At 40.5% G+C, this 16,120-nt stretch overlaps 1 protein-coding gene across 1 annotated transcript in view; it reads left to right on the top strand.

The window, feature by feature from the left end:
• Positions 1 to 12,683: 12,683 nt before the first annotated feature.
• Positions 12,684 to 16,120, top strand: part of nipal2 (NIPA like domain containing 2) — a gene marked incomplete at its 5' end in the record, with an annotated part of 28,194 nt that continues 24,757 nt past the window's right edge. The window contains one exon of the mRNA XM_080752850.1: positions 12,684 to 12,776. Coding sequence (XP_080608976.1) covers positions 12,684 to 12,776 — 93 coding nt within the window. The remainder of the gene's footprint in view (positions 12,777 to 16,120) is intronic.

Below are 16,120 nucleotides of genomic sequence, written 5' to 3' on the forward strand. Positions count from 1 at the left end.
TGCCAAAATCAATATATCAAATTTTACAAGCAAAAACTGAAGCACGTTTTTTTGTTATTCCCATTAAATACATTTCTGGCTGGTGACAAAGATTGTGCAAGTGACACGCGGAGAACTTTTTGTTTCTTACTTACTATCAATAGATCTTTCTAATGAAGCAAAGTTTATGTAGTGCCCATGGGGCGGGAACGAAACCGAACGATACCAGCCACGCAATACAGCCTAGACTGCCAATTATCACAGACACTGAACCGAATGTTGCTAATGCCTTAGTTCTTGGCTTCCTGACTCTTACAACTGATTTATGTATATTTCCGAGGCTTCCAAATTTGAACACATGCAGTTCCAAAAACTCATTCCTTGTTCTATATCAAGAGCATGGTACACAAAACCTCACGATTTGTGGACATCTGTGAGATTCCAGTTGTGCCACATGCTAAATGTACAGGATGTGAGTGCCTTTGCTGCTCGTGGAAAACTGAGGTTATTGAAGAAAACCCCTGGAGACATTCAAGCAACTTGGTCAGAATTTGGATGTTTTAACAGAGCTCTTAGACCGACAGCAGTCTACATCTGATAACCCACGGAGAATGGATGGATAACACAGCATCACTGGATGCGGAAAGCCTCACAGCAGTTGTCTCAGCAACGGTTTGGGATGTACAGACCTCTGCAAACTCCAGAACTGTACAAACCAAGTGCCTGAGTATGATTCACTGCCTACAGCCTATTGAGTATAGTTCATACCATGTTAAATGTAATATTCATGGAATATTTGTAATTCTTTTAATAATAATTGAAAAAAAAAAAAAACATTTTTTATTTATTGTTAATTTGCTACAAAACCACTATCATGAGGGCAGGGTCAACATAAAGGACTAGGAGACGCTGGCGGCGGGCGAGCAAAAGGCTGCTCGCTGTAATTCCTTTGTTAATTTCTACAGAGGCTGATTTGCTTTTGTTAAAGGTACAGTATATCTGAACTCAGTGAACTGTGAAACTGTTGTTAACCTAACACAACGAAAGTGTGATACTGATATGTGGCTCCATCGTGTTTTTGTGAGAGATTTATTGATTGATTGAATACTTTAGTCAGAAATGTAAACATGTGGTGCAGTCATACTCAGACAAAAGAGTTGTGGGGACTTTCCATTGTAGATGTACTATTCAATTAATTAGCATATAGCTTAAAAATGTACACAATAATACATGGCATCAACAAATACAAACACTATTATATACAAAAGAGAAAAACATCTTGCGATCTCCTGATATTTTATGACAATTTGAAGACAATTTTGAAATAAATGAATGATGAATGATACAATGAATGATACACATTCAAACGAAAAAACAACCCCTGGATCAGGGGTGGGCAACTTTGATGATGGCGAGGGCCACTATCTTTCCACCTTCACTCCAGAGGGCCACATTGCATATTGCTATGTCCTACTTTGTCATTCTAGTATCTCATACAAAATAAGCAAAAATAGAAGATCTACAAGCTCAAAACGCGTCGCAGTTTTGCTTCTTTTGAATTGGAAGCCTGAATATTTTTTGTTGTTTTTTAATTGGAATCCTGGAATGTACAAATTGTATTTAATTTCAAATGCATTTAGTTATACTCATGTTGACTTCATGAACTTAAATACAAATACGTTGGATATGAAAAAAGACTAACATTTTAGTACTACTATACTAGTCATTAAGCTACTAAGATAGACTGAAGGAATTAAAATGGGTCATGTTTGCATGTTTGGAATTGGAACAGCTGAAATCAATAATATATCAGTATTCTGATATTAAACTGCGGGCCGCATTAAGTGAAGGTGAGGGCCGCATGTGGCCCCCGGGCCGCCAGTTGCCCATGTATGCCCTGGATGCACCTGGGACTTATCCTCAGTGATGTAGCCCAAGGTCATAGGGGTTCCGGGCTCTGTGGGTTGACTCCTGGCTGGGCTCCTCCTACGTCTCACCAGGTCTACTCCTGCTCTCACCAGGTCCAGGACCTGTGCGTTGCACCGGACTCCCAGTACCAAACATTTAATTCAGGAGCAGTGGGTTCCTGAGCCGCTATAGCGGCTTGACTGGCCCCCCTAAAGGCCTCACCGTGGGTTTGTTGGGCCTCTTCCTCACGGAAGACACAGGCTGGAGCGCCAACCCATACTGCTCCCAGGTGGCGTCTACATTCCGGCTGTCACCTGTCTCTCCGGTGGTTCTTAAATGGATGGTGTCAGGGCATTCCACATTTTGGTGGCAGAGTTTTTAGTGAGATTGAGATGTTGGAGAACCAAGAGGTGCAAGCATAATCAAAATGTCTCCAGCAACATAAGCTGCGTCTCAAGTCCTTAAATTAGATCCTATTTCCTACACTTCTTTCCTATTTCCTTGTATGTTAGTCCCACCCACTACCACTAACAATAGAACACCTCTGCAAGGAAGTCGGCCCTACCACCTGTGATGTTGTCATCAGAAATGGGACTCTCTCCTCTTCTCTATTTCCTCAATGGGAGGAACTAACATACAAGCAAGGACATAGGAAATAGGATTTGATTTAAGGACCATGGGATGCAGCTAAAGAGTCTTGAGAGCACCTTTGTTGGCAAAAGAGGAAATCCTGCCTAAATTTTTTTCTTTGATTGACTTTATTGATCACTTTTGATGCCATAATTCACCCGACAGTTTTTTGTCAATATATAACCCAAATACATAACCTCTACTTTGCTTGAGATTACTATATTGTCAACACTGACCTTGAAATCATTTGCATTACAAAGGGTATGTTTAGACCCAAAAATAATCACCAAGATGTGAAGTATGGAGTTCAGAACTGAGGGCTTCCTCAGTTTACTTTTTGTCCTCGCCCGAGACCAGGGGTGCTGAGTCATCAGCGAACAAGAACACATTTCAGTTACAGGCTGCTTTCATGTCCTTATATAGAAAGAACAGTAAGTCCTTGGGGAACCCCACAGTTCACTGGGAGGGACGAGGACAGGGTTCCATTGACATCAACCACTTGTTTTCATTCCTCAAGGTAGGATTTCATTTGACATTTGACAGTGTCAAATGCTTGTAGGAGGTCCCGCATGGCCATACAGCAGCATTTGCGTCTACCTCACGTTTGATGTAGTTGGTCAAATACAGTAGGCAGGTGTCAGTGTTCTGAAGCCAGATTGGCATTCAAACTGCAGTTTTTGTTCTGCGAGGTAATACTAATTACTGATCTGTTCATGAATTCATCTCAATAGCCTAACCTTTGAGATGGAACAAAGCATGGTAACAGGGTGGTAGTTGCCAGGTTCTAATTTGTTTCCACTTACGTGCCTCTGTGTTTGTGTTGTTTACTGATCCCATTACAGGCAATGATATACAGTAGGATTACTTGTGCTATGATTATAGCACAAGTGCTAATTCTCATAACCTGTCCACAGGAGGCTTTTCTATATTACAATAATCAAATCTAACACCGAGTCAAGTACAGTAAACATTAATACTACTCTAAAACCCAATCAAGTACAAAAACAATAATACTTGTCTAAAACCCAGTCAAGTACAAACAATTATAATATGCGATTACTAATAAGAACTAACAATCCACAATCTGACCCATCAGCCTAGGACATACAAAATCAGGTCCCATCCTCTTTTACAGTACACTTTAAGACATAATAAGACATAATAAGACAGAATAAAGCCATAAGAAATAATGTGTTGGTAATTAGAGCTAATATATTTTATTAGACAGAAACAAAGACAGAATAGTAGAAAGAGCGAATACATTCTCTGGCACCGTCACCTGCCGCGGAACTGCAGCGGCAGACACTGCCGCACGACCGCTAGTTCGACCAGCAGTCGCACTGCATCACCGGCGATAGGACCAGCAGTCCCGCCAGTAGGACCGGCGGCCGCCGCACGGACCGGCAGGTCCCGTAGCGGTAAACTGCCCGTCCGTGCGGTGGTGGCTGCCGCGGCAGTTACCAGCGATGCCGGTGCCAGATAATGTATTCGCTTTCTGCTATTCTGTCTCAGCCACCACCGCACGGACGGGCAGTTTACCGCTACGGCGCCGGTCCTACTGGCGGGACTGCTGGTCCTATATCGCCGGCGATGCAGTGCGACTGCTGGTCGAACTAGCGGTCGTGCGGCAGTGTCTGCCGCTGCAGTTCCGCGGCAGGTGACGCCAGAGAATGTATTCGCTCTTTCTACTATTCTGTCTTTGTTTCTGTCTAATAAAATATATTAGCTCTAATTACCAACACATTATTTCTTATTATGGCTTTATTCTGTCTTATTATGTCTTATTATGTCTTAAAGTGTACTGTAAAAGAGGATGGGACCCAAAATCATAAGTAGTCATAATCAATTCAACAGAAACTATTCAAGTGAGCACAGTTGATTTGATTTCTACCATAACTTGAGTCCTCTGTAAAAGACATTACCATCCGTCTCTAGTTTTAAGACTGTAGGCAAAGAGTTCCAAAGGTCTACCCCCTTTACTGAGAAAGCAGACTGTCCGAATGACTTACTGCAGGTGGGGACAATACAGTCAGTCACCATGTTAGGAGATATGCTGTATACTGCAAGATAGATGGCGCCTTTTGCCCTTAGGCGTCTTACTGGTGAATATACATTTAGTTCCCATAACAATTACTGTCCTGTCCTTGTCTGTCTCATAAACATGTCCCTTTCTTTCATTAAGGGCTACTCCTCCTATCCAAAAATTAAGATCATTCCAGCTGTAGGCATAAAATATTTTGTATATAGTCTATACATTTACAGTTAAATAAGTGTTTCTTCAAATTACATATGACAGGCTCAAAGTGCTTAACACAGTGAGAGACCATGAGAGCTTTAGAGAGTAGACAATATCAGCATTCCAAAACATTGCTTTCTCTTAGCCATTTGAAGATTAAGGTGACTGCGTTTGCGCCCACGAGACATCTGTCCACCTTCAGCCATACTCAAATCTTATGCAGCCTTCTTCATAGTTCTTATGCTTAAACTTAACCCCCTCACTTCATAGAAGTATGTTTGATATCTGCATGGTCTATTCATATCCCCTATGCCCTCATATGCCAGATTCACTTGTGGCATAATTATAGAAGCCTTAATAAAAACCTCAAAACACACTCTGCTCCTCTTCTCGGTTGATATTATTGGGACATTCCAGTCTTTTTCTTATTAATGTTCTCACTTGCATTATCCATCTTCTGATTGTGCGGTGCTGTTTCGTTGTGATTATAATCCTATTTAAACCATCTGTGTCCTCCTCCGGCAGGGCTCTCAGAAGATCTTAATGAATGCCTGGGTTGCTTCCTCCGTTCTCTGTTATTCCTCCATGTTTCTTTTTTCTTTTTTCCACGTTATTATTCTGGCTATTCCACCTGTCATGATGATTCATCCTCTTACTGTGGAGGAATGCTTTATAATCCCTTTTAGGACCACATCCGTGTTCTTCAGATTGTGTTAAGACATAACAGTGCATGTGGGAGTGTAAGAATAAAAGAAGTAATGCTTTATGTTTTCCTGTACAGCTACATGTATGTATGTGACAGCTCTGATATCACTTGCTGCTGGAATGATTACATTATTGCAACATAATTTATTTTCCTTTATATACTGTGTATGTTGTTGTTTTTTTCTTTATCAATGTTCAAATGTTTACACTGTCCTCTGTCAGTGTAGGTTCTTGGATGCTTGGGGGAACATCAACATTTTAGGATGCCAATTTTATTTATATTTTTTTGTTTGTCCTTTCCTGTGTATGGCTGTTTTTAAACATTCATTAGAAAGTACCAGAAAGACTTTCGAGTGCGGGCTGTTCTTTGTTTTTCACATTTGTATACAGACACACAACATATTATAGGGGTAATAATAAGGGTAATAATAATAATAATAATAATTTGAAAAATAGTTGGCGTGAAGATCTGCTATTCTTTATTATGTTTATTTTTATTTGCGATCAAGTGGTGTTCAAACTCATATTCTTCTTACAGTAGCGCATTTGTCAACAAGTGCAAACATCCCTTTGTGGAAATAATTTGACCTTATATATCATCACTGCAATTCCATTATTCTCAGTTATTCTCCAGTAAACTAACCACATTCAGATGTCAGTGGTGGGATCTTGTCTGTGTTACACTTGAAAAGGAAACAGCCTAATAGTCTGGCAAGTCAACGAGGTACTAAATTTGAGCGATGGAGCTGGCCAAAACACTCCTGGGTTCTTGGCTGGTTTTCAAAATCCTAATCTGTGACAGAGAAAATGAACATTATTCAGAAACTTGGGGTGATAAAAAGGACTTGCATCTTGTAAATCACTGTCATTTTGACACAGTACACACTCGGCAGCCTTTCTGTCAAATTTCATCCTCTCTCTGTCAAGGCTCACATGTTTTGAGTGAGACTTTTGTGAGATAGCATTATAAATTTAATCGTTTTAAGAAAAAATACGTTTTTATTGTTTTTCTCAGCCATAACAGCTGAACAAAGGAACAAGGAAATAAATGTGCTCAGTATGAAAATGATCTATGACTGGAATGTGTGCGCTGGACTATAAATCTTAGAAAATAAACTGTCTTTGCCTTCAGGATATAGTGCCAGCTTTCTCATTTTGCTTTCAAACAGCTTGGCTTTGGAACAGAATAACGTCTGAATTAGGTCACAAAAGTGTATTGAAATTCATAGGCTGCACTCTCAATGTCAATCTCCTCCTTTAAGCTGATTTTCCCGAAGCTGAATTTAGATAATGTATGTTGTTTGGTATCACTGTGTCTCAAAATATATGCTCCAAATTCCTGTGTATTCTCTGTGCTCAGCAGAATGCAATCAATCACATTTATTATTATTATTTTTAAATATCCTTCTTCTGTGACTTTAAAGCCCCTTCGCTCTCATTTTGCTGAGGCAATCACTCTAGTTCACATTTTAGATGAGTTCTCCATGACAGACTTCCAGTGTTTGAGTGAATGTAAAATGGGAATGAGAGAGAGAGAGAGAGAGAGAGAGAGAGAGAGAGAGAGAGAGAGAGAGATGGGAAGTCAAAATGGAGACAGAAAGAGAGAAAGTAGAGGACCGTTATCTTTCCATCTCATCTCTCCATCAAAGCCTGAGGGGCTTGAACGAGTGTGTGGGTGTTTTCATGTTGCGTACACTGTAAAATCCAGAGGACAAAATGTAACTCTGGACCTGTAAGGGTCCATTTTTACATCTGCTGTTTCTCCTCTGCTCCTTACTCCACCTAAACCATAGCACTACTGTAACACCCCCCTTCCCTCAATGACCATACATGAAGCTAGATAGCATTTTATTTTTAGGTTTTAGAAGTTTTTTACTGATTAGGTGCGTGGTCTACCTATGTTATTGATTTTTCTAGATTGATATTCCTATGCATTTTTTATATTGTTATATTGTTGTTAATGTACTGACATATTATCTTGCTTATTATAGTGATGTGTATTACCTGCTTATTGTAAGTCGCTTTGGATTAAAAGCATCTGCTAAATGCCTAAACTGTAAACTGTAAACTGCACATCTTTCTCTTTCAGTATTTTCACCCTTGTCTCTCCTTTCCTGTCTTTAACTTTCCACATTTTTTTTCATCGTTCCTAGTAAGTAGCCTTGAAAAACAACAGTTCCATGTGGCCCGTAGGGCAGGAGCCAATGAGACGGCTTGTACAAGTAGATCCCCCAGCCATGATGTACAAGTACAGCCCCTGGACACAACGCTAGTATGTCACAGGTTACCCACTATACAACCCTTGATGCTTTATGCCAAGCAGGGAGGCATTGGGTCCCATTCATTTTGTAGTCTTTGTTATGACGTGGCCTCAACCTCTCAACCTCAGTGTGGACACTCTAACCACAAGGCCCCTGAGCTGGACCATTCCTACCTCATCTATTCTATGCCTTCTCCCACTACCACTTTGAATTAAGCCTGTTTCATACTCCATCATACGATGGTGTCACATGCCAAAATAGCAGATCTACAAACTCACAACGTGTGTTGTTGTGAGCTTGTCCTGTACATCTGCTATTTTCGGGCATGCAACACTGTCATACGATGGAGTCTATAGATTAAGAAGTGTTTGAAAATACAGTATGTTGACTGACATTCTTGACAGAGAACATCAAGCTGCCATCTTAGATATGGCATTTCATATCAGTCTCTCTCTGCAGCGTTCATGGCAGGACCAATTCCTGCTGAGACAATAAAGGCCCTTCTGTCCATGACAAATGCTGTCAATAAAGATAGCCACATGTTGAGTCCTGGACAGTTGCCAAAGGCTCTCATCGGGGAGGCTGAGCGGGATTTTGACTGATCAGCCTGAACTCCCATGACAGATTTATACACTCTGTAAAAGAAAAGAAAGATTTTATTCTACTGCCCTTCATGCTGAGATAATCACATCAAATTACAGGTTCCAGGTGAGGTGACGAATTGGAGTGAGCAGAATGAACATTTTTTGGTTCATCATATTCATATGTTCTACACAGTCAATCGTTTAGGCTAGACAGAGACAAGACGAGAATCCCCATTGTTCTTCAAATTCCTTGACTTGTAGAACCCGAATAGGGTACTCGCACAAGTAGAAAGTCTATCTCAGCATCTGGCCAACAACCAGTTTGCGTCCCATGCTTCACTATGAGCATAAATCTAAAATGTGTACAACTAACCAATAACGACGTTGCAGAAACTGATTTAGGATCACCAGGTTCTAATTCTAATGAGGGTGCATGCGTGCGTGTGTGTCTTTCTGGGGGCCAAGTGATCGTATAAGGAAGAATAAAGAAAAATAGGCCTACCTCACAACATGAGAATGTTATATCTGGGCCTCACCATAGGTAGGGTCGGTAGTAGGGTCAGCATTAGGATAAGGTTTGGCATGATCTTCAGCATGGTCTAGTGCCATGGTCTGCATTAGGGATTAGGAAATTGATGTACAAATGGGGGTCCTCTTAGTAAAACTAAAGGGAAAGTTGTATGCGTGTGTGCATGCGTTTGTGCATGTGCTTGTGTGTGTGTGTGTGTGTGTGTGTGTGTGTGTGTGTGTGTGTGTGTGTGTGTGTGTGTGTGTGTGTGTGTGTGTGTGTGTGTGTGTGTGTGTGTGTGTGATGAGGGGAGGCTGTTTGCATTTGAAAGAAAGCAGCAGTCCCATCTGCACAGGATAATTTTGTTTATTTTGAGCACAGCAGAACAAACAGCCATTCATCATCTGTCTATTGGCAAAGGAAGCTAGTTCAGTGGGATGACACAAAAGAAAACATGATGCAGCCTTGTTCTACTATGCATCTCTTTGACCGGAAAATACATCCAGGTGCACGGCTTATATAAAAAGGTGAAAGGGTGGCTGATGATACTGGCCCTGCCATGTTATTGTTCCTACTCATACAGGTATAACAGGTCCATTTTACAACTCTTTCAGCTGCTAATGAAGTCGACAAAAGGGATGAGTGGGTGATATGTAATTTAAATCATGCAGTTAAAAAAAAAAAAGAAATCGGATTTAGAAACAGCGCCATATGATTGCAGGTTAGTGTAGCCTTACTAGCCTACTTTATTGGCCCTTTCCTTTTCCACCCACCAGATGGCGACACATCTGAAACTGAATTTCTTTGCACATTTCTTTTGACTAACTATGATCAATAGAATCTGATCATAGATCGTAGTATAAAGTATGTATACTGAATATTGTTCGCATACGTTAGCAGGTGTTTAAAATAAATGTTGTTTCGGTGACCAAGGAATTTACATCATTTGCTGGAAAGACTAGACTAGCCTATATCGTCATTTACACGGAAACATGCCTATAGCGACAATTAACAGTTATTGTTTAATAAGTAAGATTTATGTTTCTCATTGATCTAGCCATGCTAGGCCATTATGTTTTTGATTTTGACACGATTTTCAAAACTTAACCCTAACCCTAACACCATGTAAATAGGACATATTCTTATTATTTCTACTCTAAATCCGTTCTATTCTGTTTGGTTGATAGATAGATAGACAGACAGACAGATAGATAGATAGATAGATAGATAGATAGATAGATAGATAGATAGATAGATAGATAGATAGATAGATAGATAGATAGATAGATAGATAGATAGATAGATAGATTGATTGATTGATTGATCGTTTGATTGATTGATTGATTGAAGACTATTAGAAGTTTGCATAGGAAAGGGTACAGTTTCATGACGGTACAGTTCACTGGTACAAGGTCAACTAAAAGGAGATCCTAGAAAAGCACTTGGCTTATTTACACAGGAAACCATTATCTCGTAGACCTATAACATTTCATGACAGACGGATATAGAACACAGTAGGCCTACTATGCAGTAGTCAGGGGAAAAATACAAATAAAAGAAAGTGCAAAAAAATATACAGTAGGCTAAATACAAAGAAGGGTCAGGGGGAGGGTAAGGCTGCAGGTTTGTTATTACCAGTTGCGAACGGCTGCCTCCTGTAAGTGGTTTTTCATGGCGATTTTAAAGGATGCCAGGGATCGTTTAAGTTATTTAGCCTATGTTGTCGAAGAAAAGCGCTGCATTTCTCAGTTCAATAGGCTACTGAACCGATATGCACTATAAAGTGCGCCACTGGAGAGTTTTGGGCACTCCCTTGTGTGCTCAGCAAGAAAACTACCTGTTAACACTGCTCTGTTCACAGAGACGCTTCTTCATGTGAAGGGACACGCGTGTGTGTGCGTGTATGCTGCTGTGTTTGGTAAACAACTGTATGGGATGACAAGTTTGGGGAACGGGAAAAGACGCAAAGAAAGGAGTTTTGATCTCCATGAGATTGAGATGCGAGCGAATTTCCTGAGAGTAAAGCATGGCGAGTTCAAGTTCTGAACTTGTCCCTCCTCTAATAACAATTGGATCTAATAACTCTTATCTCACTGAAGTCAGCGAGAATCCACTCAGGGTAGGTCATCGCAGCTTTTTTTGTTGTTTAAGTTTTATACCATAAATATTAATATAGACCTACTGTACATTTTCTAATGCTGGGGTAGTTTAAAAGACCATGGTAATATTATAGCCTAAATAGGCCCATTGATAAGACTGTGACAGTGAGACTGCTAAATGTTAAGTCTCATAACTTTGACCATTATGAATCAACTTCATCTAAACATGTTATCAGAAGAAGGAGATGAGAAATGTTGATATTTTGACTTTTTTTTAAACTCCCCTCCTCACTGTGTCAAGAGGAGTGATGAATAGGCCTATATTATTTGTAAACAACAACACCTTCTTATTCCCATATGAGATACAATAACCCATCACACAGAAATAAGACAGGAGAGTGATCAGAGTGAGAATGGAATGTTTACTATGGAGAGAGAGTATTCAAGACAAAGGTACAACAGAATAATTAAATGGTTCGTGCTCTCTCTGACAAATTATGTTTTGACATGAGTATAAGTATGGTCATTTCATCAGTCAATGGATGACGTTTCAACAGTTCATAGGATATGTTTCTTGTCCACAAATCACAAGACAAAGAGTCCATATACAGTAGGTTACTGGAGGGAAAGATGTCCTTGCTGGTGTCCCAGGCCGAGCCTTAGAATACCAAAACAATTCTCATTGTTTAGGTACAGGCTCCAGGCAGTTGATAAGGCCTGATTTCTACCAGACGGAGACCTTGTGGGTACTGTACATGACATGAGTAGCCTATAACAGGACACAGTCACTGTGTCTTAGGGTCAGGTGGTCAACAATATGTATTGATAAAAAGATGATATGAACCATAACAAAATACCTATCAAGGAGGTTCAGAACTAATGACAGGGAGAACATTCAAGTAGCTAGTAGGCTACCTCTGTGAAGTTGGCACCCCATATGATGGAAACATATATGTAAAAATTGTGTTGTTCTTTAGTGCTGGATTTGTGCTGAATTGTGCCATACATTTTATAATTTGTGCTGGTATCATTAATGAGATATTCTACACAACACCACTGTACTGCTCTACAATGAAATACTGCTGCTCTACACCGCCCTCTGTAGGGCAATCACTATACTGCTGCTAAATCTGCTAATTCATAACCATATAAATATTGATATATATAAATATATATAAAAACACAATTGATGATTTCAGTGGCACAAATTAGAGCACATGCAGCACTAAAGAATGAGACCATTTCCCCCCCGATTTGGAGCAAACAAATTGGGGGCGCAAGCCTCAGCAAAACTATAACTTAGAATATCTCAAAAATGATACCAGCACAAATTATAAAATGTACAGCACAATTCAGCACAAATCCAGCACTAAAGAATGACACCATTTTTATATATGTTTTCAACATATGGGGTGCCAACTTCACGCAGGTTCAAGTTGTCACTGCCTGGACATTATGAAGCCAAAATAAGGCTACAACTCTGCAACCCTGAGATGAAGCTTTTTGGGTAATAACAACTCATGGGATGCCTGACAGCTTTAAGATGTATTGATCTTGGCACATTTCAAAACTATTTTCTAACGTGATCATATTAAGTACATCATCATGAGACGCTTCTTCATGTGAAGGGACACGCGTGTGTGTGCGTGTATGCTGCTGTGTTTGGTAAACAACTGTATGGGATGACAAGTTTGGGGAACGGGAAAAGACGCAAAGAAAGGAGTTTTGATCTCCATGAGATTGAGATGCGAGCGAATTTCCTGAGAGTAAAGCATGGCGAGTTCAAGTTCTGAACTTGTCCCTCCTCTAATAACAATTGGATCTAATAACTCTTATCTCACTGAAGTCAGCGAGAATCCACTCAGGGTAGGTCATCGCAGCTTTTTTTGTTGTTTAAGTTTTATACCATAAATATTAATATAGCCAAAATAAGGCTACAACTCTGCAACCCTGAGATGAAGCTTTTTGGGTAATAACAACTCATGGGATGCCTGACAGCTTTAAGATGTATTGATCTTGGCACATTTCAAAACTATTTTCTAACGTGATCATATTAAGTACATCATCATGTTCAAAGGGCTTGCAGCCTCTGTGGAAATGAGCATATTGGGGGTATATGATCACTCTCTCTCCCCCTCTCATAGTCTGTGCACTGTACCATATGTACATGCATGTGCTGTCACAGCACATGTGTGTAGCCTACTCAAATGTGTTCTTTTGCTGATGAGCACTCTGTCTGTGTGTGTGTGTGTGTGTGTGTGTGTGTGTGTGTGTGTGTGTGTGTGTGTGTGTGTGTGCGTGCGTGCGTGCGTGAGTGAGTGCGTGCGTGCGTGCGTGCGTGCGTGCGTGCGTGCGTGCGTGTCCTGTCACAGACTCGTATGTACCTCCACACTGTTTCATTGTGTGTTCATGTGTGTATAATGCATATCTTCCCTCCAACTGCCGGGTATACATTCTCTTCATGCTCGTCTTCCAATCCTGTCAGTCCATTCATTGTTTCTTGCTAGTTACTCTTCTGTGACATCAAAGTGAGGGGCGGGGGCACATGCAGGCAGAGAGAGGGAAACACAGAGAAACCGAGCGATGGTGGGAGGGGTGATTGGTTTGAGTAATGACCCCGGGGCCGGGCTGTGAAAGAATACAACTACTGTACAATAATGGAAAGTTGCCACCCAGCACCAGTGCCATCCTGGCTCTTTCAGTGAATCCAACTACCGCCTTGTCCTGCCTGTCTACCCCCTCTCTGCCCATGTTTCCTATTTCTCTATACTTGACCATCTAAATAAAGAGGAACAATGCTGAAGACACCCATACAGGTGTTTTCAGGTTAATCTGGCTGAATATCGCTTCTCAGGCCTGCGTGGTCATGACATGCGCAGAGTAGACTAGGTTTGAGTGACAGCTCCCTTACACGCCTGTTAGTTAGCACCTCTGGGCATTGTTCTTTTTGGACCATTATTATTTGGCCGAATAGGTTTTTGTGATATCATCAAATTGTCAGCATCGGAGTCGCTCCACCCAGAGGCTCCACCCAGCTTAAATCTGACTAGAGATCTAATCAGCAAGTGTAACTGAAAACACCAGTACAAGCATTCGGGGCCTTTACAATTATATTAACTCCTTATCTTTTCTTTTCTTTTTTCTGATTAGTGATCATGATCATTCCCTACTCCCTCTTATGCACTCTCACCAGAAATAGTTTTTTGTACATTCACACATTTGCACAAAAACACCAAAGAAAGAAATGATAATTCAAATCTAAAACGGAAAGATCTGATGAGTTATCTACTTTACTGTACAGTGTTGGGGAGTGTTGGGGAAATTACTGTGTAGTTTCACTATTTTGAAAGAGGCATGAAATTCAGATGTTCAACAGTGCTAATGAGTGTTGACAAGTAGTTGAAAAATGCAATACAAATATTTGAATAATAATGATAATAATAATAATAATAAGTACAAGCCCTTGTCTCTAAAGTGACAAAAGTCATGCCCAACCCTCCCATCCCCTTAGCCACCACCTCTGGCCAGAGATTGAAAGGCCCATCCAGAGATCACCTCATCCTGGGTAGGGACAGATCACAATTGTCAGTGAACACAAAGAGACACACTGTGTGTCTGTCTGGCTGTCTGTGTGTCCCTGGGGCCTGGAGATACATGAACAGAAACAGGAACATTGCTGTCAGTCACTCCATCAGCCTCCAGGCTGATTGTTCCATCATTCTGACCCTGGGTTAGAACCAGAGAGGAGATTCAGACTGACTCCTAAATGGCAGTTGGGGGACAGTGCCAAGGATGCTAACCACTTAAGGCTGAATTATACTTCGTTGTTCGGCAGTATCACATGGCAAAAAATAACCAATATACAAACTAACGGGGCACGTTGTGAGCTTGTAGGTCGGCTATTTTCACTGAATTTACCCACGTAATAACAGTGCCATGGCATTGGTCCGTCATTTCATTGTTCCTACATCCCATTAGTCCGAATCTGGTGAATGTTAACCTGATGAAAATACTATGCCTAAACCTAACCCTAACCTCAGTAAAACTGTGCCTAAACCTAACCCTAAAACCTAATCCTAACCAAATTAGGACTAATGAGATGTAGGATTTATGGGCAATCCCCGTAATAACATGCCTAAAATAGAGACAACAGGGTTCATGTAGTTTTAAAGCTAAAACAGATGAGGTACAGGAAATGTATCTTCTGCATAAATCATGAAATATCAGCTGTCATTCACAGTGACAGCCAGTGGCAGCTTTTCTACTGTATCTTCAACCGAAATATGTCAGGCAAAATTGTTATGAATTTGACAGTGTCCCTGTTGATGCATGATCGCTTGTGAAATATTACCAGCAACACAAACAAAACTCTCTGTGACATTTATGTAATAGATTTTATTGACTACATTTCGAGTTTTACATTTTTAATTACCACTCCATGACGAACAGACTCACAAAAATAGAGCTGAACTGACTGAATTCTTGGTGTTTCTGCTACTATAATGATGAATGTGTTGATCCTGTTGATACCGATATATTCCGCTGTAACTGCTGTACTGTTTGGGTCGGGTGATGATGTCTGTCTGTTGTGTAAACAAACAAAAATTGATCCCATTCTTGATCACTATTTTGGTGGTATGAACAATTCTGTGTATATCACTTATCTTGTATTTGTTTTTATTTTCTCTGGATTGTTGTACCCCTTGAGATACTTGCAATGAAAATCATGTTTCAATCCAAGGAGAACGGTCCACTGGTCCATTATACTGTAGCCTACATGCTCCACAAATAGAAAGAGTTTTGTGACCTGAAGCGACCTATACTGTCTGGCAAAGTAAGAGACGATATTAATGTTTACTAAGCAAGCACCAGAGCCAAGGGCACTCCCAGTTTACCAGCCTGGCCTGGCTTTGCTCCTTTGTTTGCACTTCCTGAGACAGGAAAAGTTCGCTTTCCCAGCCTCTCTCCTGCTTTCACTTCCTGTATATCTTTCCGTCTCTCTAGTACAGGCATTTTGTGAGACAAAAAAATAGGTGAAGGTTGCACAAATTGCATGGAATAATTGATAATTGTTTATTACCCATAAAAGTCTACTCAATAACATATCAAAAGTCCTGTGTTGGAAAGTATTTTTCAAAAGTGTTTCTTAAAGGACAACTTTAGTTTTTTACAGTTCGTGTTTTAGATTGTAATTAGAGAAAAGCAAAGAC

Source organism: Nannobrachium achirus (genome assembly GCF_963921795.1).
Source record: "Nannobrachium achirus genome assembly, chromosome: 2".
Classification (NCBI taxonomy): domain Eukaryota; kingdom Metazoa; phylum Chordata; class Actinopteri; order Myctophiformes; family Myctophidae; genus Nannobrachium; species Nannobrachium achirus.